The sequence below is a fragment of the Heliconius melpomene genome, chromosome 7, assembly GCF_056956725.1.
Source record: "Heliconius melpomene rosina isolate 202511_hmr_F chromosome 7, ASM5695672v1, whole genome shotgun sequence".
NCBI lineage: Eukaryota > Metazoa > Arthropoda > Insecta > Lepidoptera > Nymphalidae > Heliconius > Heliconius melpomene.
This window is the reverse complement of record NC_140395.1, coordinates 6,110,739-6,135,179: the sequence shown is the minus strand read 5'-3', so window position 1 is coordinate 6,135,179 and position 24,441 is coordinate 6,110,739. Positions and strand designations below refer to the sequence as shown.

Sequence of the window (24,441 nt, the reverse complement as noted above, 5' to 3'; positions counted from 1 at the left end):
CTCAAAGTGTAAAACTAGCTTTAGAAGCGAAAGCCCATAGCGTTTTATTAAGAGACGTTATGGTTCGATTTTAAAAAGAAAGATTTTTATTGGTTATGCTCGTGTGCCAGGTTTACTAGAAAACATGGAACTTATTAGCTCCATCGAATTTTCCCATACAAATAATGTTTGAGTATTAGGGATATTTCTTTATTTGTTTTTATTAATTCATATGAGTTCGAAATTTTCAAATATGTTCAATCAAAAAGGTGCTTATGCTTGGAGGCCACTTTAGTCTAAAAAATTAAATTGCTAAAATTTATCATTATTAAAAAATATACTAAATTTAAATTTTACAATTAACATAACACATATTTCTTAAAATAAATAACAAATTACAATGGACAAATTTCTCATGATATTTTCAAAAGCTTTGTTTGTTTGTGCTAAATTTTATAATTTCAATACTAATATTTTTAGTTACACCATTTAAACAACGTAATAAAAATTTAAGGCAAAAAGAAAATAATGCATGTACATTTTTTTATTATTTCCCTGTTTTGATATATTGCTTTACGATTCACGCAGGCGCTAACGCTATTACAAAATATGTTACAATATAAAAAAAATTAAAATTTGTAATTAAATAGAAAAATAGTAAGTATTTTAATATTTAAAGCATCAAAAATAACATAACTATTCCATTTAAAATATAAAATCTAACAAACTCTATTCAAAATAAAATTTTTAATCTGTGGACAATAACAAGTTCTTAAAGTTGTACGTCGGAATTGTAAGGAAAATAGCAGTGGTTAGTTCGCGAACAGTGTTTCGCAATAAAAATTCAATTAAATTATATATAAACCATGTTGTCCAGTCTTAGGTCTGGAGTACAGGGCCTGGTGTGTGTTAATTTAAAAATACTATAAGTTATTAATTAATCTTTGGGCTCAATTACATAATATCAATGTGACAGTTCGTAAATATAAGTTAAGAACATTTTTGTAAAATTTTCAGTGGAGAGTATCATCGCGGGCTCTGCAAACCACTGCTAATTTACAACATGATAGCTTATTTGTACATCGAGACACCCCCGAAGACAATCCAAATATACCATTTGAATTCTCACCGGAAAATAAACAGGTAGTTTTGACATTCATTTGTTTAGAATAAATTTTTAAATTTGTTATTGAAAATGTTAACTTTTATAATATTTTCTAATAGACTGATTATTAAGATTTTTTAAAGTTTGAATGTTCAAGATATTTGATATTGATAGCTAGGTAACCTATGAACTTAAATATATTTTACAGCGTGCTGATGCACTCCTAGCCATATACCCTGATGGTCATAAAAGAGGAGCTATGATTCCATTATTAGATCTAGCACAGCGTCAAAATGGAGGCTGGTTACCAATATCTGCTATGCATAAAGTTGCTGAACTATTAAACTTGCCCCGCATGAGGGTTTATGAAGTGGCTACCTTCTATACTATGTTCATTAGGTAAGGTCAAGCTTTCAATGATATTAAATATATACATATACTTCGAAATCATCATTACATTAAAATAAAAATAATTATGTTTATCATCATTATTAAAAACTACATTTAGCAAGTAGTAAAAAAATTGCAAAGACCATTACCATAAGTGAGGCAAGTAAAAATGTTGGAGAGAAGTAAGTAGGGAGCAAAATTTATTATTACTGTTTTTACTAATAAATTTTCAACCAGCATATGTGTTCTTCATTCAGTGCAGATATAGGCAAAATTAATTGTACTCAACTTGTATATGCTCACACCATCTTAATTAAACAACTAAACTAACATCTTTTAATAAATACAGTATGGTTTAATTTTTCTTACTTTTAATTAAATTAGTCCTGAGTATACAATGTGCAAAAGGTTCAGAAAGCCTAATTTGAGAGTGGCCATAACTAATTCAGTGTAATACAATAAAGAAATTAACCATATTATGTTATTCCAGGAGACCTATAGGCAAATATCATGTTCAAGTATGCACAACAACACCATGTTGGTTGAGAGGCTCCGATGCTGTGTTACAAGCTATCAAAGAAGCAACTGGCTGTGAAGTGGGTGGAAATAGCCCTTGCGGGAAGTTCTCAGTTTCTGAGGTATGTTAGGAACCCCAAGGTCTTTTTAGGTTCAGGCTGTGTGCTTTTCCTCTAGACCAGGGCTAAGAAATGTAAATTTAAATTAATATTTAATTTCCTCTCGTGCTTGTCAAATCTACAACCAGTAGCATTTACAGACACACTTGTGCCCTGGCACCACAAAAGGCCTCATACTGACTATACTGTATTAATAGCTATAATATTTTTTCATAATTTTTAATTTATATTACAGGTAGAATGTTTAGGCGCTTGTGTCAATGCACCCATGGTACAAGTCAATGATGATTATTATGTAAGTAATTTTTTTTAACATCATTCTATAGAAAAAATATATATCACAGGGTAGAAAAGAGAACTGCAAAATGAAAATAATTTAAATAATTTCCCCTTAAGTAGGAATCAAACCCAAAACCATTTACTTAACACTGAAAATGTTATACCTATAACTTCAAGTTTTAATATATATTTTATTTATCAATTTTTTTTGAGTATTGTATTGAATGTTTTACAACTTAAATCATTTACAGGAAGACCTATCCATAGAGGACACTAAAGAAATAATTGAAAAGCTTAAAAGAGATGAAAAACCCAAACCTGGACCAAGGTAAACATAAACAAAATTAGATGTTTATAACCAAAAAAGGAAATTATTTCGAAACATGAGCGAGCCTCAAACCTGCACTACCGGAATACTGTCCAAGCTCTGCAGTCAATTTCCTGTCTTTGTTTTTATACACTAATATTTTTTTCTATAGAGTGTCAACAATTTTTAGCCAAAAATTATGGCATGAGGATGTGATTAAACATGACATTTGTGGGTTCGATTCCTACGCAGGGAAATTAAATATTTGATATTTTCAATTTGTCGCTCTGGTAATGAGGCACAGCGCGGAGTGTTTCAACACTAGGTTCCCAAGTTCCCTTTGTCTACCCTGCTGTGTGCATCTAGGTGACATTGTTTCAAACAAAAAAATTGTAAGAATTTGTGTATTAATTGTCTATCCCTCCCAAAATCGTTGTGGGCTATGTATATTGTGGCGATGTTAATCAGACGAGACCTTATATTCAACTCTTTTATTATATATTTAATTTGGTTATTTATACGCTACAAAACAATAGTGGAACATTATTTCACAATTGCATTTGTAGCGAATAAATTCAGGGCGCTGATTTAGCGTGTTTATAAACAATATAATAAGACTAGTGCAATACCCCTACATCGTCATCAAATATGTAGAGCTCAGGCCCTTTTATACTAATTTTACTGGTATCTAATGTATACTTCATTTAGATGTTAATGGTGCTAAAGCAACATTATTTTAATCTATATTTATATTTTCCTTGTGCTGAGTTTTTTTTCGTTTTTAAAATTAACATTTATTAATTAAAATAAATGTAGTAAATAAAAATAGTCAATAATATTGTTCCGAGGTCTCACTCAATGTTACCTGAAGAATCAAAGTTACCCCGATTGACTGTTGTGGTTCACATTTCTTATTTTCCTATTACATATCTTAGATACTTAGATTGAGGACCTGACCAGTCATAGCTCAGGAGCACAAATGTGTGACTATAAACACGACTGTTTGTGAGTTCGATCCCCACTCAAGGAATGATATATTTATTTAAATATTTTCATTTCTTCGGTCTGGTCTTGAGACAAAAGCGGCAATGTCTCCAGAATTTTGCGAAAAATGGGAAAGAATGGGGGATGTGCCTTAACACTAAACTCTGCCTACCCTGCTGTGTGTGAGATGCAAAGTGAAACTGAAAAAACATATATATAAATTAAAATTATTATTCTCCCTTAGGAGCGGTAGATACGCGGCAGAGCCACTCGGCGGGCTCACCTCCCTAACGGAAGAACCCACCGGCCCTGGCTTCGGACTGCAAGATGCTTTGAAAGCTTAGACATGTTGTTAATTATTGTATAGATATTTAAATACAATCAATGTTAGATAATATACTTCGTTTTATTTTACCTTTGGCCATATTAAATTTAATGGTTGCCTGCTGTACTTTACATTTAATAAGGAAGCTACTTTCCCCACGCACCGCACGGTTTTTGAGACATCGTGGGTAGAGTGGGGTGTACTCAACGCCTCGCTTTCTGTTTTTGCTGGAGTTCAGCGAAGAATCGAACTCAGAACCGTCGCTTTGATAGTTCTGTTCCTTAGTAAGTAAATTAGTCGAGAATTTAATAACTTGTATGGTTGTGAGATCATTTGAGTGCATGGGCGTAAAAAGAAAGGAGGCCGTGCTCCGTAAAATTAAAACAAAACGTTTCACATGAACATATCTGTTGAAAGGTAAAGGGGTCGGGGGTCGTGTCCGTGCCCAAAAAATATCTCTAGATATGTTTACGTGTGGATGTGGGATCAAATGTATGTGAAAACTTAAAAGGTTTTGCGTCGATACATGCAAAATATACCAAGCGATTCATAACACCGGATATGAAAAATGTATATAGTAATCAAATCTGCGGGTAAAGCCTGAATTTAAACATTCCACACTGTAACTTTTAACGCATCTTCTGGGTTATATAATTTTATTTTTTTTAGGATTTGTAATTATAATTTTGAATTTCGATTTTTAAATTCTATAACTATAAGGTACCAAAAAATTATTAGTCCGCAATTTTGCCGTTACCCAAAATTCTACCCTAGTCTGTGAGGAATACAACGTGAAGCTGAAAAATTAGAAATCATGAATATTTAAAAAACGTTAATTAAAATTTATAGTGGAGACAATAAAAATCAGTATTATCCGCTCATTGCGTAATGCGGCTTAGATAAGTGCTGAATAGCACTGTCTTGATAACATATAAACGTACACGTTTCAGTCATGACTCGTATAGTGGGGACATAGTGTTGTTTAGGTTAGTTAAATTATATTTATTTTAAACAAAAATATAAAAAAGTTCATAAAATAATGTTTTAGAAGTGTTATATAATATTTAAAAGTGTTCATTGTGTTATAGTTTTAGTTTCAAATGTTCCGTCGGAATAAGAACGATGGAGTTCAATATACGAAAGTGGAGCTGTGGGGATCGCCAGATACTGAAATATATGGAAATGTAAGTGTTGACGAAACAAGATTTTAATAAGTTTCCATAATGAAATAAGGTTTATTTTAAAACTATTTAATTTCATGTAATACAATATGAAATAACAACTAGTACAATTAACTTTTTCGCCAATGTTTAAATATATTATAGCATTGTCCCAAAAGTAAGAAAATTAATGCTAGTTAAGAATATTGCTTATTAAAAATCTAAGTACTTACATACAGACAATTATTCTGTGTTAGTAAGAAATCGTAAGTGCAAACTAATCAAAACAATGAAATTTGTTCAAATGAAATAAAATATCCAAAATGCGTACAATATTTCCACATTAGTAGAATAGATGATATAGCGATTTATTACACATTTTACCCTGCCAAATTCAAAAATATGAAAGATACATAAACTAAAAAAATAGAAATGATCTTGCGGTTTTCAACATTTGTTTATTTGTTATTTATAATACTATTAAAACAACTATTTGAATATATAATACTATAAAAATAAATAAATCATTAATATATATGTTTTATGATTTTCCACCATTCCAGTTTTATTTAAGAATAAATAATAAAAGATCCTTTACAAATCAAAATAAAAAAAAATCACAGTACATTTATCCGATCTTAGTGACGTTTCCAGTAAGTAACCAGCGTCTGTCATCTAAACGTCACTTTTCATCGCTTGTCAGTGTGTTAGAAGTCATTGTTAGTGGTTTCGCGATCGTTCACGCTTTGTGTTGTCTTCTCAGTGAAAAATAAAATGTCTTTCGAGGCTTAAAGCTCCAAGGCATTTTGTGAAAGATGAAAAGCAGTCCGACGCGTAAATATGAAAATTTCTCCGACCACCAAGCAAAAGAGTCTGATAAGTACTCCATAGACAGCCAGGACACCGCCAGTCTGGTTAGTTAATTCAGTTGTTCAAGTTATTGATTTTGTTTGTGTACCATCCAGATGTTATTGATTCATTAACGTTCAGTGCTAGTAAAGTCTAGTCTAGCGTATTCTATGAAGTCATATAAACCATTGTATGTTATAGCTTAAAATATTTTTAAATTAACCGGGTGTAAAGCTAACGATCCGGGCCAAAGTTGGACTAGTTAAAACGACCTAGATTTTTCCATCGAACTTGGTGCATATTCTGTATACAGTATAGGTACATTGTCTTGTCGCATGCACCTAATGAACGACCTAGTAGTCTTTTTTTCGAGAAACGCTAACGTATATCGCATCGCTATTTTTCGCACTTTCACTATACGTGAATTGCTTTAACGTCGAAAGCAATGAATTAAATAATTTTAGGTAAAAATACGTTACTACTTATTTATTAAATACTAAAAAGAATAATTTATAATATTTGAATGTGCAAAAGGCTGTGGGTAGGATAAAGAATATATTAAAAAGAAATCGTATTTCTATCTCATAAAATAAACTATATTTTTTATTGTTTTTTTGCATGCATTTTATCATGCATTTAAGTAATTTATGTATATTTCATGTATTTTATTTGATATAAAAATGAATTTACACAATAGGTTACAACACAGTAGTAAAACATAGTAGTGAGAAATTCTTAAAGCATTTTGTAATATTATTATTCAATTAGTTCCAAACATAGAAGTAACAATCTCATATTTTTTAAACTATACATTTTAATAATTATGACAAAAGATACATTTTATAGAACTCTTTTATTCACTTTATGATTATAATGCACTAGGGATGAATTATTTTCATTCCCTTGCTCTGATAACAATATAAAGCATGGTGTTAAATTCTGTCTATTGATACTCACTATCCCAAATTGCGAAACCCATATGGGGAACAGAATCTTAACCTAGGATTCCTCTCATAAGTACATAAAAAAACCATTTGAAATGCAGGCCGTTCTGTCTCAATTCTATATTTAACCTATTTTACAGGTGAAAATGGAACAGATAAATTTAGATCACTCAATACAAATTCTATGTTTCTGCTATCATTTAGATTTACTTTTAGTATAGTAACAATTATTATAATCAATTAAAAATATAAAGTAACTTATTTAAAAGCTAAATGGATTAATTTGATAAGATAAATCTGGATGCATAATTTTATCCTATGAGAAATTACTACGATGCAATTGTGGTGCAGTGGGTGTTTGACTGTAAATGTTGGTTGTGAGTTTTATTCCCACACAGGAAAGGAATTTGTCATTCTCATGATCTGTCAAGTCAACACAATGTGGGGTGTCCGCTTTTCAACTTGCTACATATGTCCTGAATTTGGTTAGAAAGCAGAGAAGGGAGTGTCTTAACGATAGATTATCTCTGATTACCTTTCTGTCCTGGATGCCTAAAAATATAACTGTATTATTTAAATGTAATGACTCTAGTTCCATAAACTTATGAACTCATTTACAAAATCACAAACAAATATCAGATAAGACTTTATATTATAAAATAAATATTTTTCTTACACTTTGCAAATTACAATACATAAAATGTTTAATTGTTAAACAATGTCAATGCCCTACATTTTTTATCTTGTTAGCAAAGGGAAGAAATTAAAATACTTCATTACCACAAGTGAGAATTGAACCTACAACTGTTGCAAAACAGTTGTACTTAGATACTGTGCCGCTTAGCATCTACTACACTATAAAATTTACATAACAATAAAATCAGCATTAATATTAGTTATTTTTAATTATCTCTTGTTATAAAAAAGTTTCTTGCTGGGTTATATTATAATTTTAATATCTTTTATTTAACCTTAGATATTTTGTTGCAATAATTTTGAAATGAATATTATAACTTAAATTTTAAATATAATACTTTTTTCCTAAATAATATAATTTAATTAAGATAAATAGAATATAATATGTAATTTTTTTTATAAATTTCAATGTATAATAATAAACTAGATTTTATGCTATGCATATACAGAAAAAAATATATAATTTTAATTATGATATCATTGTTATATCATGTTAATTTAATTAATATTTGCTGAGACAAAATTAGTTCTGTTGTATTTCATTTCATCAAGTAATATATGTGTCTCTTAGTTATGGTAATTAAAAACAGACTGGCACTGAGTATATTTTTTGCTAGCTTTGTACACTATATCAAAGATGTCATAATAGACAACCAAAGATGTTAAATTCCAGTTTTTCTTCTTTTTATAAAAGAAAATCAAGAAACATTTGAAATGAAATTTAAATGCACCTACTGCATCCAAAAATTCTCTAAAATAATTTTCAGCTATATCACCTTCATGCTGTATCCTGCACACAGCAGGGTAGGCAGAGGGAACCGCCGTAAAGACTCTTCTTTCCCACTTTTGTCGAATTTTCGAGGCATTGCGGTTGTTCAGGTAGCAGAACTCAACACCGCACTTTTCCTTGTTACCACAGCGAAGAAATTAAGATATTGATAAATAATCATATATTCCCCCGAGTGGGAATCGAACCCAAAACTAATGCGTTTACAGTCACACGTTTGTGCCACTGCGTCAAGACGGCTACTAGCCGTAAATTAAAGCTAGTAAACAATTCATACCTTAGTAAATTAATTCTGAATAGCTATTTGAAGAAGATATGTTTATAATTATTACTATAATGTTATTACAAGTGTTATATATTATTAATAATTGTACAATAGTGTTATAGAAACATTTAATGAATTGATGATATTTAACTTTGAATTGACGAAGGATTGAACGAATGGAATAATATTTATCAAACCTATTTAATAATAGTTTTATTAGATAAATCAAATAATAAAATGTTAATCTACTACGACAGCTACTCTTTTTGTCTGTTTCTTTTAAAAAATATTTATGAAATATATTTATATTTGTTATTTTTCTTCAGCATTCGAACACGGAGGAGGGTCGGCGCGGAGAGGTGAGCGCGGGCGCCGGCGCCATGTGGATCAGCGCTGTGGAAAGCTCCATACTCAGCTGGGAGGCGGTAAGTAACCTTTTGAAAGAAAATTTAAATACCTCTTTTTCTCTTTCGCCTCGTCCACTGTCATCGACCTCTTCGTGACTTCCGGGAGGTCCTCTTGTCTTTTTAGTGACCTTCTTCCAGTTGATATATAATAATTTTATTTATAATAATAATAAATTAATTATTGCCAATAATTATGTTTTATATTTTTTCGATTGAGGAAAACTACTAGGTAATTTATGCAAATCAATAAACGACATTACGATTAATAAATATTTATGCTATTCTAAACGCCTTAACTAAAGAACAGATGCTATAGCTTTTAGTAATTCAAAAGTTATTCATTAACCAAAGTTTAAATGTTAGCAAATTTGGCATTAGTAGGCAAGGAGAGTTAGAGAGAGGTAGGTCTAAAGATATTTTATTTATTGTCCATTGCGTTTTAGGGGGATAATACTGTTGCATTTTGTTTTTATCTATTTTTAACCCGTCTTCTTCTTCTTCGTGTCATATGATTGGATGTTCAAATTGTGGTTTGCCAATGTTTAGCCACACTGATTGCATTGTCCATGATAGGAGCCTCCACGTGGCGCACCCTGGAAGCAGCTAGGTCCGGTAACGCAAGGCCTAGGCTGACTGATCCTGTCCTCACAATGAATTTGAATGTTTAACCCGTTACTCTACTTCATTTGTGTACACTGTAAAACTTAAAATCTCGTTTCTTCCCATTCCCTTATAAATTTTGAGATATCGTCGCCGTGACAAAAAATATGTATAAATTCGGGTAAGTGCTATTTGAGTCCCAGAGACAAGTTCTAACTTTTAAGTTATAATTATATTTTTGCGTATGAATGAATTAAAATGTATTCCACATATCTTTCCAATTTAAGAAGTTATACGCTGTTATAAAAACAAATAATAAACACGTGTTTTATGTTTTGCGAAGGCGATGAGGCCACAAATGGGCTTTGTATGAAAAATGTGCAGTTTATTTAAATATAAAATTAAATAATTATATAAATTTCACATTTAATGTCTCTAAAATTAGGTGCAATGTGAAAAACCATTTGAGTTGTGATATACATAGTAATAGGTTCCCTTTGCCTACCTAACTATGAGCCGGGTATGTGCGAAGCTAAACAAATCTACTTATTTAATGTTTATAATATTTTAAAATGGTATTCCAAATTTACTTATATAAAAAATATTTTTTAGAATATATATAAATGGTATGGTACGGTTTGGTTTTGGACTGCAAGAGGCGCGGGTTCAAATCCAGTTATGTTGAAAATTTTATACGTTTTCTAAAAAAATTTTTTTAATAACCTAACTGACACAAATCTCGTTAGTTATACTATAAATATAATGAACAAATAGCGTATTCGTAATTGGCGTAGTCGTTTTATTTTTATGCGAAATTCCAATGAATAATATATAAATAAACTTCTACACCAAACTGTATAAAAGATTTTGACTGTATGTTTGCTATTTTCACGCTGTCAACTAATGTTAATTTCAAGGTCGCTTGTGTACTAAATGACTATTTATTATAATTTTTTTGTTTTGTAAATACAGTCTCTATCATAAAAAATATAAAGAAAATATTATGGTTTGTCAAAGAACAATCGTTTACAAGTAAACGTCACGCTGACCTGAGTGAGTTTCTGATTGAATTCGATGGGTGTAGGTTCGAATCAAATTTATCGGAATTTCATATATTTATTTAAATATGTGCAATATCTGCTTCGTTTTTTTTAAATCTTTACATATCTACACATTTATACCAAGTGAAAAGAATGACCCAAAATATTACTTTAGTTTCTATTTGTTTTTAAAACATTGCGTGATTAATATCGGAAATAATAAACAACATTAAAAATCAGAATCAAATTTTAAACTATAAATACCAGATACTTTTCTTGTTCTATTTTAGAGTCGTTTTTTTTAAACACTACCTCCAAAGCCGAATTTCACCGAGAAATATACTAAAAGTAAAAACCCTTTGACTAACTCTTCCATTATGCTCGTTTGTAACATATAACCGTTCTCTATTATGTATGAACCTATACAATGGCCGCCAAGTGAAAACTAGAGTGCCTTTGAAAATGTAAATACGGGCCGAGTTTGCATAGTTCAGTAATTGAGAATTTTATTTATTACTTTCTTTTATATTAAGCTGAAAATATACGTTCTATACTTTCCGCTTAAAATCGTAATATTCCGTGTAGAATAGTAGAAATGAATACCCCTCTTTGTCCTATCGGAGCACCGAACCCATAACTAACATGTTTCCACACTGACGATGCTGAACCAATGCGCCTAATTATTGTTTATGTGTTTATCATGAATATTATGTAAAATTAGTAATATGTTTCTTTTTTTTTTTTATTTTTTTTATTTTTTTTTTTTTATGGAAAAAGGACAAGGCAAACGAGCGTTCGGGTCACCTGATGATGATCACCGCCGCCCACGACCCCGTGCAGCACCAGAGGAGCTACATGTTAAATGACTACTTCTTTTTTTTTTAATTAATAACATGTGGCCTTAAAGCAATGGAGTCGACCTTTTCACAACTGCATTGTTACGCTGCAATTGCACCGAACGATGCACAATAAGCAATAATTAAAATAAAAACAAACATTAAATAAACAAATGTTCTTATAAATTACACGCATCACGTGCATCTTCAATGGAAAGGCAGTGAACGTCTTGATTATACATCATTAGATATAATTATGCAGTCTGTATAATTTAATTCTCATATATTGTACAATAAAATAAATTGGGGTCAGCCGTCAGTCGTTAGTGTGACTGTTGCGGTTGTGGGATCGATTCCCAGTCTGATGTCGAGGCAAGCTTAAAATTCCAATTCCAATTGCCGTTCCCTAAGGTATCCAAAGGATGAAAAGATAGAGTTTAGTTAAGAAATTAGCTTTACAAACATGTTTTACAATCTAATTCTACGTAATACATACATAAGAAAAAAAAATCATAGTTCTCAGTTAACATTATTTGCTTCACTATAAATAAATAGTTTCTTAGAGAAGCAAATCTATATATATAAAATCGAAAGGTCACTCACTCATCACGAAATCTCAGAAACTACATGTGCTAGGAATCTCAAATTTTGCATAGGAATTACTTATAGGACGTAGGTGCTCGCTAAGACGGGAATTTGCAATATTCGACTTCTAAGGGGTTGTTTTTGGCGTTGAAAGTTTGTATGAAACTTCGTTACTACAAATGCTAGGAGTCTCAAATTTTTCATGGACGTCACTTATAGGACGTAGGTACTCATGGAGACAGAAATTAATAATAACGTAGTTCACGCAGGCGAAGCCGCGGGCGGACCGCTAGTATTTATATAAAAGTAATCTAAGTTATACAAACACTGCTAGCTTTGACTTAAGTAAGTCTAACGGAACGGTCTGTGGTATGTCGCCACTTGCTGATTCCATTATCTTTTTCCTTGTATTAATCAATGTGTATTTGTTACAAACGGCTGTAATTCTTTGACAGCTTTCGAAGAAAATACAAGATTTTGAAATTAGCGTGACAACAATTTTAATTAATTTAATATCTCAATTATAATTTTTATTTTTTACTCTTTGCGAAAAAAGAAATACTATTCTGACACCCTTTTATATTGTCACATTACTTTGTCTAAAAAAGTTTCACCATTTACCGCCCAAATTTAAGACATTTGTTGAGTGGTGAGACTCAATTTTGTGCTCTGCTCAGCCAAAGGGAGAAAATAAAAAAAAAATCTATTACCCGAATTGGCATCGAACCCACAACCACTTCGCCATGATGGTCTCTAACTCACTACTTTTTAACACGCTTTTACTAAATATAATCAAAGAATCTAAATCACATGGACTCTTAATAAAATTGTTGTATCATCATGAAAGTTGATAATTATATGAAGGTTAGATGACAATAGGTACCTACTACTACATTATGGTACCATCGAGCTGGTCTGATTATGGAATTGGTAGATGGCGGATGGAATCTTGGACTGCCTACTCGTAAACATATCGAGTTTATGCTCATTACAAACGTTTTTTAAATGTATTTTTAAGGAAAGAAGCTAGCTTTTTTTTGGCTTTTTTTAAATTATATTTTTCTTATATATTTAAAAAAAAACAGCTCTAGCAGGGTAGGCAGGATAGGCAGGGGAGTCGCACTTTGCCTCGACACCAAAGCGATGAAATGAAAATATTAATAAATAATAATTCATTTCCTCGAGTGGGGATCGAACCCACAACCCTCGCGTTCCAGTCACCCCCTTATGCTCCTGCTCCACGACGGTCTATAAAAACCTATTATTTATTAATTCCAAGCCAAAGCTGATATCTTCCACATAAGCATAACTGCATCAGAACGTCGATATTACATTCCCAGGTTGTATATTTTATGCACAAGTTAACCTTTAATAAACTAGTATTTACATAATGAGAGATGAGGTTTCCGACCCCGCACTTGTCCCTGAACTTGGCATTTTAACGCATTATGATACAGCTTTTTATTACATTTTTATCAGCTTCACGCTGTATCCCGCAGATAGCAGTGTAGGAAGAGGGAAACTAGTGTTCCGACACTCCGTTCCACGCTTTCCGCCGAATTTCGAAAACATTGCTGTTTGAGTGGTGGAACTCAACATTAAAGGCATTAACTTTAGTGGTGGTTGATTATTTAACATTAAAAAAATGTAACTTTTTTTCAATAAAATTTACTTAAATAAAATAATTGACTTTGTGTAACTTTTAGTGATTTGATGGTTAAATTTCTTACATTGATCCAGAATTCGGCGGAGAAACATCTTAACGAAGTGTTTTAACACTAGGTTCCCTAATTAACCCTATAAATTAGACAATATCTAAATAGGCAGAAAGTAGAGAAAAGAATGAAATACCACTAAGATCTCTTTTGTTCTTCTGTCACGAAAGTAAAAAATGCTATATCATTATTGTATTTATATTAAAAGAATATTGCCAAAATATATTGCAACCCGATTCTCACATTGCGGTACGAATTTATCTAACGGTCGAGTACCTCTTAAATTGGGGTCATTGTCAATAACGTACTGTTAATTTCTCGTGTGGCATTTGTCTTATCGCTCTGTCAAAGTAATATTAATAATATCTTTAGGTCTCTAAGTTCCTATTATATCGACTTTGTATATTATTTTATTAATAAATTTTACCAATCTTCTTCCGGTTGTGTAATGTGGACTTATGACACTTGCTAGTGCCTCTGGTACCTGATGGTAGGTATGGTAAAATACAGCGAGCTGATTGACGTGAAATAGCAGAAATGAGGGTTTTTTCATTTCGGACCAGTAGTTCCTGAGATTAAAGTTCAACCAAGCAAACTCTTCAGATTTATTATATTAATATAGATTGATGCTAGATATACGAGTGTAAGAAGGAGTAAATTATCGATGGATATCAGCTCATTTCTGATAAGGTACGTACATTAGGTATTTATTATATTTTTACCCACTCATTGCCGTCTGATTTGCTTGAAATTTGCTTTTGAATTAAATTAAGAAAAATGTAAATGGAAAAAATTAAACAAATAATTCTGTAAAGCTAAAATTATATTATGCCATTTATTTTACCGTACTCAATAACATTTAAATTGTTATTGCGGAAAGAGATAATATTCATGTAGGTATGACTAATTGTAATTAAAGTTAATTTTTCGAGTGTGTTCAGTTATCAGATTCATTCATATTTTTTTTAAGAATTTGTATAAAGAATTATAACAGACAGAGATATTTAAGCTTTACATTTCTCGTAAAGCAGAATCTTAATATCAAAACATTTCTGAACCACCTGAACTCCGATATTGGATGTTGATTAGCGAAACTTAAGGACGTGATTTTGTTCTATTTGAGCAGGAAAATTAAAATGATTGCCCCTGGCGGGACCGTTACAATCCCACTCCCACCACGCCGGCCTTTCGGCGGATTGATATATGTAGCTTTATCACATTTTTTGTATGTTATTACATATTTAATGTAAATTCTCATAAAAAACCTTTAAAACCAATTAAATTTTAATACTAAAACCAAAATCGTGGGTATCGCAAGTTATTGGCAGTATAACCAGTCGTAATTCGCCAAGCCAAATTGTCCTTAAATTATCCATTTTTGGACATCAAAAATGTATAAATAAACAAGTAAAAGGTATTCCATATAAGGTAATGTAGATCAAGTTTAAAAGAAAAAATATATTATATTTGAGTGAAAGTTTATAGGTAAAGTAAAGTATTTATTGCATCAATGCATATTTATGCTATATACGTGAAAGTAATTATACCTGTCAGTTACTCTCTCATGGGTGAGAGGTGTCGATTTTGATGAAATTTAATATAAAAAATACGCCGAATAAAATGATTGCATATAATGTACATTTTTTTGTAAACTGGTTGCCTTTTTACTAGACTTTATGGATGTTAAGCAAAAAATCTAATTTTTCAATTGGAATTTTGGGAAATATTCTCTGAAAATTAAAAAAATCAATCAGTTTCACGAGTTCCTAGTGTTAAGACACTCCATTCCCCATTTTCCTTCTCATTCGAATTCTGGAGTCGTTGCGTATTGAGTGGTAGAACTCAACGTCGCGCTTTGCCTTGACAGAGTGAATACTAATTTAAAATGAAAATAAAGTTAATTCAATTACTTCAGGTTTTCACCGCACTGTTTTTATTTACACAAACTGGGGTAACCCGAGTGAGCTTATTTGGTATAAATTAAAAAGTTTAGAATTGTAGATAACATACCAAATATGTGACCTCTCGTTTTCCGGTAAAATATTATTGCCAATTTCGGTTTTACCATTGCATATTCATATATTTTATAAACTTTTAAAACACGCTATTATTAGCTGGTTTTTTTTATTAGCATAGATATATCTAATATTAATCTAGCTAAAATATAAATCTATTTGTTAGATACGTAGATCTATCTACCTTTATCTAATATACAAAATAAATCTTGCAATTGATACTGCTTTGACCAACTTCTTGCCGATGCTTGAAAAATTACACATGTGTCCGTATTTTTATAACGTGAATCCATTATTAACTTAACTTATTTATATTTTCATTTTCATCCGCTCTGGCGTCGAGGCAAAGCGCGGTGTTGAATTCCGCAACTCAACACGCATTGCCTCCAGTATTCGGCGAAAATTGGGAACGGAGTGTGTTAACACGAATTTCCCTCTGCCTATCCTGCTGTGTACGGGATACAGCGGGAAGCTGATTGATTGATTGAAATTACATCTTTTAATATAACACGCGAGTTACACGTATAATATAATATTATATAGATAGATTCTAGCCTTGGCCTTCAATTATTAAGTTTTGCGTGATGCGCCATCGCTTAATTTCATTAGGCATGAATGTTGGTAATGGACGTCAGTTCTAATACTGCATGTTCTACTAACTTCTCTTAGTCTATACTTAATGATTGAATTTTAGACTACGAACTGGAGAATATGGGAGTTCATCGCTTATTGGTTAAATTAATTGTGTCAGTTTATGTTAAAATCGATTCGATCTGGTATATATCTTTTAGTAATATTGATACTTGTGTTTTTTTTTAATATGTAATTTTTTTCTGTCACTGTAGTAGAAAGTTATATTAATTTAAGCTATTTTTTAGCTTCGCTCTTCGCTCTATTTCGTATATAGAAGAGTCAGCAGATGAAACTTAGTGTTGACACACTCAGCTCCCCTTTTTTTTTAAGGTGAGTGTGAGTGGTGAACGGTGTCATTGGGGATGTTTCATCTGCCTACCCTTCCATATGCGGGATTCAGCGTGAAACTAAGAAAAAAAAAATTATTTTTACTACTTTTACTGCGTCGAATTTAAACTTACCGCATTAATCAATCCCATTACACGGAACTAATGCGTTTACATATATCAGAATCACAATGGCGGTGCGTGTTTCATTTACTATTAAGTTAAGAAATTATAAATTATTCTCTTCTTAGAGAATTAGTCTTTTTTACCTTATATTTATAGTAAACGTAAAATCTAGTGTTTCCCCTTCGTATTGATATTTGGAAAAAATCCTCTGTTAGTGCTCTACTATACTTCTCAAGGTACCTACTTGTAGATTACATTCTAAATATCAGCGTTCTACGCCGCGTAATATTTTATTATTAGCTATTCATTCTATAAGTAACTGAATACGAAGTTTCTAACATTACCTATATAATACTACCTATATAATAATGATGTTAATGTAAATTATATTTTAATTGCAATTAAATATAATAAAATTGAAATAAAGTTTTTCATCAAGACAACATAAATGCAATTAGAAAAATATCAAGATGTAAAATAAATAACAAAATCTCGTGCCATTAATTACAGTTCTCTCCCTACTTTTTACACCAGCTTAGATTGATATTACGAAACAATGAAAGGCTAAATGATTAAAAACCCAGGCCTAAGCTTCAGACAGTGCTGTGCTGTCCTGAAACAATAGCGATTGCTATGACGAGCATATCTCGTTAGACGACTGTGACATGAAATTATTTAGATTTTCTATGCCTTATCTTTTTCTTGTCTTTGTTTTGAGTTGGTGTTTCAGATGAGTAGGTATGGCTATTCCGTTTCGGCGGGTGAGTCTAGGATATTCTTGGCTTAACTCTAAATCAGCTTCACGCTTTATCCCGCACTCACCAGGGTAGGCAGAAGGAAGTAGGAACCTAGTGTTATGGGTAAGATATTGTTCCTGGCATTACGTGTTGAGGGCGGAACTAAACATCGCGCTTTGCTCGACCTACGTATAATTATTTCATTAAGTATTTGACGTCACCGTGGCACTTTTATGTACTCACTCACTCACGATGGTCCCATCACTATTCAGTGAACCAAAAATATGGTTATGATTAAAAATATAAAACATGTAAAAGATGGCAACGAATTTTCATTAAATTGAAATTCCTTACCGATATTGTACACAATTTTAAATACTAATTTCATTTTCTTGACACTAACGTCCTATAACAGTTTTTATTACTGCTCCTGCCCCACAAATGAGCGCCTCCAGCAATCTACAGGTTTCTTTAAATTTCCTGCAACATGTCACTTTAATGTCAGGTTTTTTCCATATACATTCTGTCTGTTTTTTTTAATTCACAATTAATATGTCTGTCTGTTTATTTAATACTAGTTTATACACTCGGCTTCGCTCCAATGGTCGAAAAAATAAACTAAGAGTTGTGTGTGAAGCCACCTCATGTACTTGGACATTCCAAGAAATGACTACAGATAACAGTGTGTTACTTCGAATAAATGTCATATAATCATAGCCTTCCTCGTTAAATGGACTACATATCCAAGTGCCTGGAGGAACTCTGATCGCAGGAACTGTAATATAGGTTATTTTCAATGTGAACTAGTAGTTCCCTAGATTATCAGTTTTACAGTAGTCCGTGGCCATGGGTGGACTTTGTCACTATTTTTTATGCGTATGTGCGTGAGGGTCGTAAAAGTAGATTTTTTATAAAAATAACATGATTATAACTGACTTTTTAAAAGTTTTATATTTCGATTTTAATTATATGATTGTCTGATTTCATAAAATTTGAAATGTAATTTAAATTTACATATTTTGTTTATCGTTAATTGTTTAGAGAACCGCTTAAATCGATTCGTTACGTGAGTAATGTTATTGATATATGTAGTTGTATTTATGAAGTGTTTTTAGTTTTTACTTAAGAATTAGTCATTAAAGTCTCTAAATAGAATGAAACTAGACAAATACACCACCTATGTCCACAACTTATACATTTTGTATGTAATTCTAAAATCAGGAACAAGTTTTAATATGTTTTTTTTGTAATTTCAAGTCTTCATATAAACGAGTGTTGTATTTTACCCTATGTGGATCGAAATTCCCCAAGATAAATGGAACCAGATTTACAGCTTTTGCGTCATCTGCATCCGTAGTACAGTATGTGTTTGTTCTTTATATAGACGTTCCGTTCGAATTTTTAAAGACTTGTCAGTTTAGGGATGTTATTATCAGATTTAAAATGTGTGTAATAAGATGCATTATTACATGTTCTGGCTGATTTAAACCTATAGCTCTTTCATGTGTGAAAGGTTAAAATTACTTTTATTAAGAAAATAGCATAATTTACATTCATAGTTTTTTTATCAGTCGCGCACAGCAGGGTAGACAGAAGGAGAGAGAGAAGAGGAGAGAAACCTAGTACTAAGAAACTCCGTTCCTCATTTTCCTTCGAATTGTGCTTTAAGTGGCGGAACTTAACGCTGCCCTCAGCCACGATCTGCCTCGATTACAATAACACACTTTATGCCCCTGGGCCACGACTGGCCCCACACATTCCCAGTTTTATAATTATAAATATTCATTTTTCACAGGTGGCTGAACGTCTACAGGTGGACGTTCGGCGCGGGCTGACATGGAGGGAAGCGAACGATCGTATGAACTTCGTGGGTCCCAACGAGTTTCAGGTCAAGGAAGAGGATCCATTATGGAAGAAGTATATAGAGCAGTTCCAGAACCCGCTCATTTTGTTGTTACTCGGTAAGTAATTTATGTTTATTTTATAGAAAACTAAGTGGCAACATTGTATACATGATTATTTTATATAATAAACTCCTTTTTTTATTAGCATCTTGTTGCATTCCACACACGGCAGGGCGGCAGAGGGAACCTAATGTTAAGCTTAAGACGCACCCCGTTCTTCAACTTTAAAGCTTAAATACTCTTACAGAGCTGTATGATTAAATTGTATATAGCTCTTACAAACTGACTTAAAAAATATTTAAGATGAACAAAATAATACAATGCAATTGAGACTTACGACGATTTGAACTCGTACTATCCTGATTCTTTTTAGACGCGTACCGTACAAATAGCGTTGAATAGCTATTCTTAGAGCCTTTTAATTTTTTGGTATAAGATTTTAATCTAATCCAGCTTTGGTTGATCTGTTTGGTTTTATTTTTTGTTAACATTTTTAAAATATAATTCCATACTTAGCAAAGAAAAATATTAATGAAGCGGGATTTGAACTCGAGCGTCTTGCATCCGTCCAAACAACGCCGTCGATTGAGTAAACTTTTCGTTTACTTATTAATCGGCAGACGTCTGTGTTGACGTATAAATTGCGTAAACGAAATCATTAAAGATATCGATTAAATAAGCTTATCAGTCAATAACGTGATGTCTTTTTCTAATAGAAGTTAAGTAGAAAAAAAATGGCTTCATCCTTCCCCTGCTTTTCATCGAATTCGAGATATTGCGTGTTGTGTGGTGGAATTAAACGCCGCCCGTCGTCGCCGTGTTTACAATCAATCAACTTTCCACTGTGCCATAGTGGTGATAGCTTGGGAAACTTGAGCAAAACTGCCATATTATTATCTAATGCGAATATTTTTTGTCACACATTTCTTGTATCTAGATAGCTGGAACCTGTTTAAATTTTTTACGACTCGATACGGTACAGTGAGTGCTGTGTACCTACAACATACGGATAGCTATGTAAACATTCTAGATCTAGGAGTATTATTAAAGGCAATAAATAGCTTTTCGCTTCACATGGTTTTAAATTCTAATTTTAATCAGCTTCACGCTGTATCCCGTAAACAGCAGGTTAGGCAGAGGGAACCTAGTGTTCAGACACTATTTTCCCCACTTTCCGCCGATTTTATCGAGGCATTGCGTGTAGAGTTAAATTGTAATTAATTGCTGTTAAATATTATGGAACTACTTTTGTATTTATTGTAAAATAAAGATGGCGTTTAACAACGCATTTGTTTTACAAGGCCAGAGAACGATGCAACGACGAACGATGCTTTTTTCAATATGGCGATTCCTATCAGAATCAATAATGAAAATTATTCAAATGACTGATACATTCAAAATTAGTTCCTATTGATTTAATATCAAGGACACGCTTACATTTGTTGCTTGAATTATATAAAATCGATTTTTTTTTTTCGATGAGGAAATCCGTACATTAAAAATGTTACAACGAAACAAGGAGGTATTGAACCCGCAACCACTATCAGAGTAGACTTAATAAACATTATTATTTTTGTTTTAGCTTCCTTTACTTAATCTTCACATAGCAGGGTGGTCAGAGGAAACCTATTGTCAAGACACTCCCTTCTCCACTTTGGATTCGAATTTGAGACACTATGTGTTGAATATCGGAATTCAAGGCCGCGTTTTGTCTACCGAAGCGGAGAAATGAAAAACATTCTTAACATAACAACTCTGAGTGCGGATTGAACCCCTTACCATCGCGTCCCAATGTCACCATTAACGAATATTATTTATAACTTTAACAAATGAAATTATATCTAAAAATTCTCTTTCCAGCTTTAGTTCTTTAAATATATTACAATTTATTTTCAATGGGGTACATACATATTGTATGACATTGACGTGTTCTATCGCTGTAATTGTGATTGTTTACTATACTTCACGGTGCGCCTCTACAATTTAAAAGTCATTTTTAATACTACGTAAAAGGTTTTTTATTATAGCTTTTAACTGTATATTTTACTTTGTTTTAACATAATAACTATGATATTCGTAGAGTGAGTTTTGATTGTCTATCTAGTAAGGTGGTTGCGGGTACAAACCTTTCAAACTAAATAAAAAAAGTAATTTCCTGCATATAGCAACGTAGGCAAAGGGAACCTAGTAAGACACCACCGTTCTCCTTTTCTATCGGATTGTAGAGACATTGTGTGTTGAGTGGCGGATTATAACGCCGCGTTATGCCTTTTTACCAGAGCGAAGAGATGAAAATATTAAATGAATATTAAATTAAAGCTTATTCGTACGCTTATGCCACGACCGACTTCTATATAACTTTTACTGAAAATAAATAATTGTTATCTAAAAACAGGCTGTGAAATAATTAGCTTAACACTCGATGTTAAATTGTAAGTTTTTGTAATTACTGCATATATCTGTAGGTACCTTCACATTATCAGTAATGATAATACAAACATTTTTCGAAAGGTGAATTTCTTTAAATGGCCCGAATGGAAAGTGAATTGATACCTTATACGCCGTGCAACCCTCGCGTGCAAATTTTAGTATTTATTGCATAATAATTAATATATTAATTGTTTTTATTAAAATTCCTTTTACTAAGTTCGTTATTTTTTTTTAAATTGATAACGCGAATTCCTTTTTAATTGATTCATTGAACTTGTAATTGTTTTTTTTATTATCTGTAACGATCATCCATGTTGTTTGTTTTTTTTTATTTTCACACTCTATTCTACACAAAAGTAGGCAAAGGGAGTGTTACCACTCCGCTCTTTCTCTCTCTCTGCCTGGAGGCATTGCGTATTGAGTGACGGATGTCAACGCCGCGCTTTGTCGCGGCACCAGAGCGAAGAAAATGAAAATTTTAAATATTTCATCCCCGAGTGACAAAAATTACCTTAATAGATAATTGGATCTAGGTGTAAGTGACCGATAATCGAACCTACGACCCAATCGCACAATAGGCTGTAATTTAGTTAGGCACGTTTCAATATTTTTGTACAATGTGACCTTAATTCACGTATTACAGCGTTTAACAATCCGTGACTTCTCTCAGCTATAATATACGCCAATTAAACTGCTATTTGCACAGAAAATATGGAATTTATATGAAATATATAAAATTATAATATAATAGTTAGGCTATTTTAGTTAAACGTGTTTTTCTTTTATTTCCGTAACAAATTTTGATAAACTTTTTATTGTTTAAGTTATGTATTATAGTACGTTATCCACTTACTTTGCGTGCGGAACGGTACCAAAGCGAGGAAATGAAAATATTTTATTGTCTCAAATGGTAATCGAATCCAAAACCGTCGTGTTTACAGTCATACGTTGTGCCACTGCGTCACCACTGCCTCAAAAGCACGGTAAAGGGGGGAACGGAGTGTTTTGACATTAGGTTTCTTCTGCCTACCCTGTTCATTGTATCCTGCAACATATAGCTACAGCGTGAAGTAAAAACATTTGTATTACATTGTGCAAGCAGAGTATTTACTTTGATGAAGTTCTCGTATCTCGAATTCCGACAGAAAGAGTATAACAGAGTGTCTCTATCATTCTGCGATATATTATAGAATTAAGCTAAAAAAACAAATACATGTATATGTAACTCTTGCAATTAATTCTTCCCACGGTTACAGTAATGATCGTTAAAAGGCAAGCTATAAACTTTCTACTTTTAAACATAAAATGAAGTACTTACATAAAATGTTACCATTATTGATAAATTATAAGCAAATCCTGCCATTAAAAATGAATTTAATTACTTTTTCGTTCGAACTTTAGTATAAAACAGTGAGTTTATGACGTTCTCAGGCTGAAGTTTTAATTTCTTTGTCAGAATTTAAAAAGTAAGTTAATTATGTATAATTATCAATTTTAGATATTATTTATTCTTTTGTTCAATTTCTAGATTGTAAAGGTTCCGGTCTGTCGTGTAAATGCAACTTGTGGGTACGATTCCCATGATGGAGAATGTACTGTTTTCATTTTTTCGTTCTAATAAAAAAATAAACGTGGCCGCCTCTCTCACTTAGACACTCGACTCGACACTAGACATTACTCTGGCACACTCTAGGCACTCGATACTCGCCATATAACACAGGACACACGATAGAGGACACACAAATCATGACACTGATCACACCGGTCACGCTAAGAGCGATGTTTTGACAGTTGTAAGAAATCTAATTTGCATTAGTTTCTAGAAAAGCTGTAAGTGTGCATCCTTGTAAATTTATTAATATGGGGCTTTCCGCAACTGTTAACGTATTAAGTTGCAACTCAACGTTTTACCAGAGCGAATAAATCATTTTTATATTATAATAATTTCTCTAAACTATTAAAATACCCAGTCTCCTTCTGTAGCCAATAAAAATTGCCCACTCTTACTCACACCCACAATTGCTCCAAATTTGGGGAGAGGGTAATAATAAGGTAATAGAAGGGTGTCTAGGTTGCCTCTGCCTACCCTGCATATATAATTTTTATTGTAGGATACGTAATAACGAAAATAAAATTTGTTATCAACAGGTTCCGCAGTGGTCAGCGTATGCATGAGACAGTTCGACGACGCCATATCCATTGCAGTGGCTATAATGATCGTGGTGACCGTCGCCTTCGTTCAGGAGTATCGATCTGAGAAGTCCCTGGAAGAGCTCAATAAACTAGTACCGCCGACGTGCAATTGGTAAGAAATAAGGATTTTGTTGTGTAGAAAACTATAGAATTATATCCCTATGAATTCGGAGAACGAATAATTTTCAT

The 24,441-nt window shown here is 32.2% G+C and overlaps 2 protein-coding genes across 3 annotated transcripts in view; both read left to right on the top strand.

The window, feature by feature from the left end:
• The first annotated feature begins 731 nt into the window (after window positions 1–731).
• On the top strand, window positions 732–4,074 carry ND-24 (NADH dehydrogenase ubiquinone). The gene is made up of 7 exons (XM_085188023.1): window positions 732–881; window positions 997–1,122; window positions 1,293–1,483; window positions 1,965–2,112; window positions 2,345–2,404; window positions 2,640–2,716; window positions 3,924–4,074. Exons 1-7 carry the CDS (start codon window positions 846–848, stop codon window positions 4,021–4,023), a joined length of 738 nt encoding a protein of 245 aa, XP_085044149.1. The 5' UTR covers window positions 732–845; the 3' UTR covers window positions 4,024–4,074.
• An 899-nt stretch (window positions 4,075–4,973) lies between these two features.
• SPoCk (secretory pathway calcium atpase) overlaps window positions 4,974–24,441 on the top strand; it is a 31,467-nt gene continuing 11,999 nt past the window's right edge. The window contains exons 1-5 of one of the 2 annotated variants that reach the window (XM_085187589.1): window positions 4,974–4,990; window positions 5,093–5,188; window positions 9,032–9,130; window positions 19,521–19,686; window positions 24,208–24,364. In XM_085187589.1, coding sequence (XP_085043715.1) covers window positions 5,105–5,188; window positions 9,032–9,130; window positions 19,521–19,686; window positions 24,208–24,364 — 506 coding nt within the window. In that variant the 5' untranslated portion in view covers window positions 4,974–4,990; window positions 5,093–5,104. Of the gene's footprint in view, window positions 4,991–5,092; window positions 5,189–5,863; window positions 6,079–9,031; window positions 9,131–19,520; window positions 19,687–24,207; window positions 24,365–24,441 lie in introns of those variants that run through there. The other variant, XM_085187588.1, reaches the window with a different exon arrangement.

Excerpts from the sequence above, each read along its gene's own strand:
- ND-24 (XM_085188023.1), top strand. The coding sequence starts at position 846 with ATGTTGTCCAGTCTTAGGTCTGGAGTACAGGGCCTG. Across the intron at positions 882-996 it reads GGTCTGGAGTACAGGGCCTG|TGGAGAGTATCATCGCGGGC; the intron begins GTGTGTGTTAAT and ends TAAAATTTTCAG. Across the intron at positions 1,484-1,964 it reads TTCTATACTATGTTCATTAG|GAGACCTATAGGCAAATATC; the intron begins GTAAGGTCAAGC and ends ATGTTATTCCAG.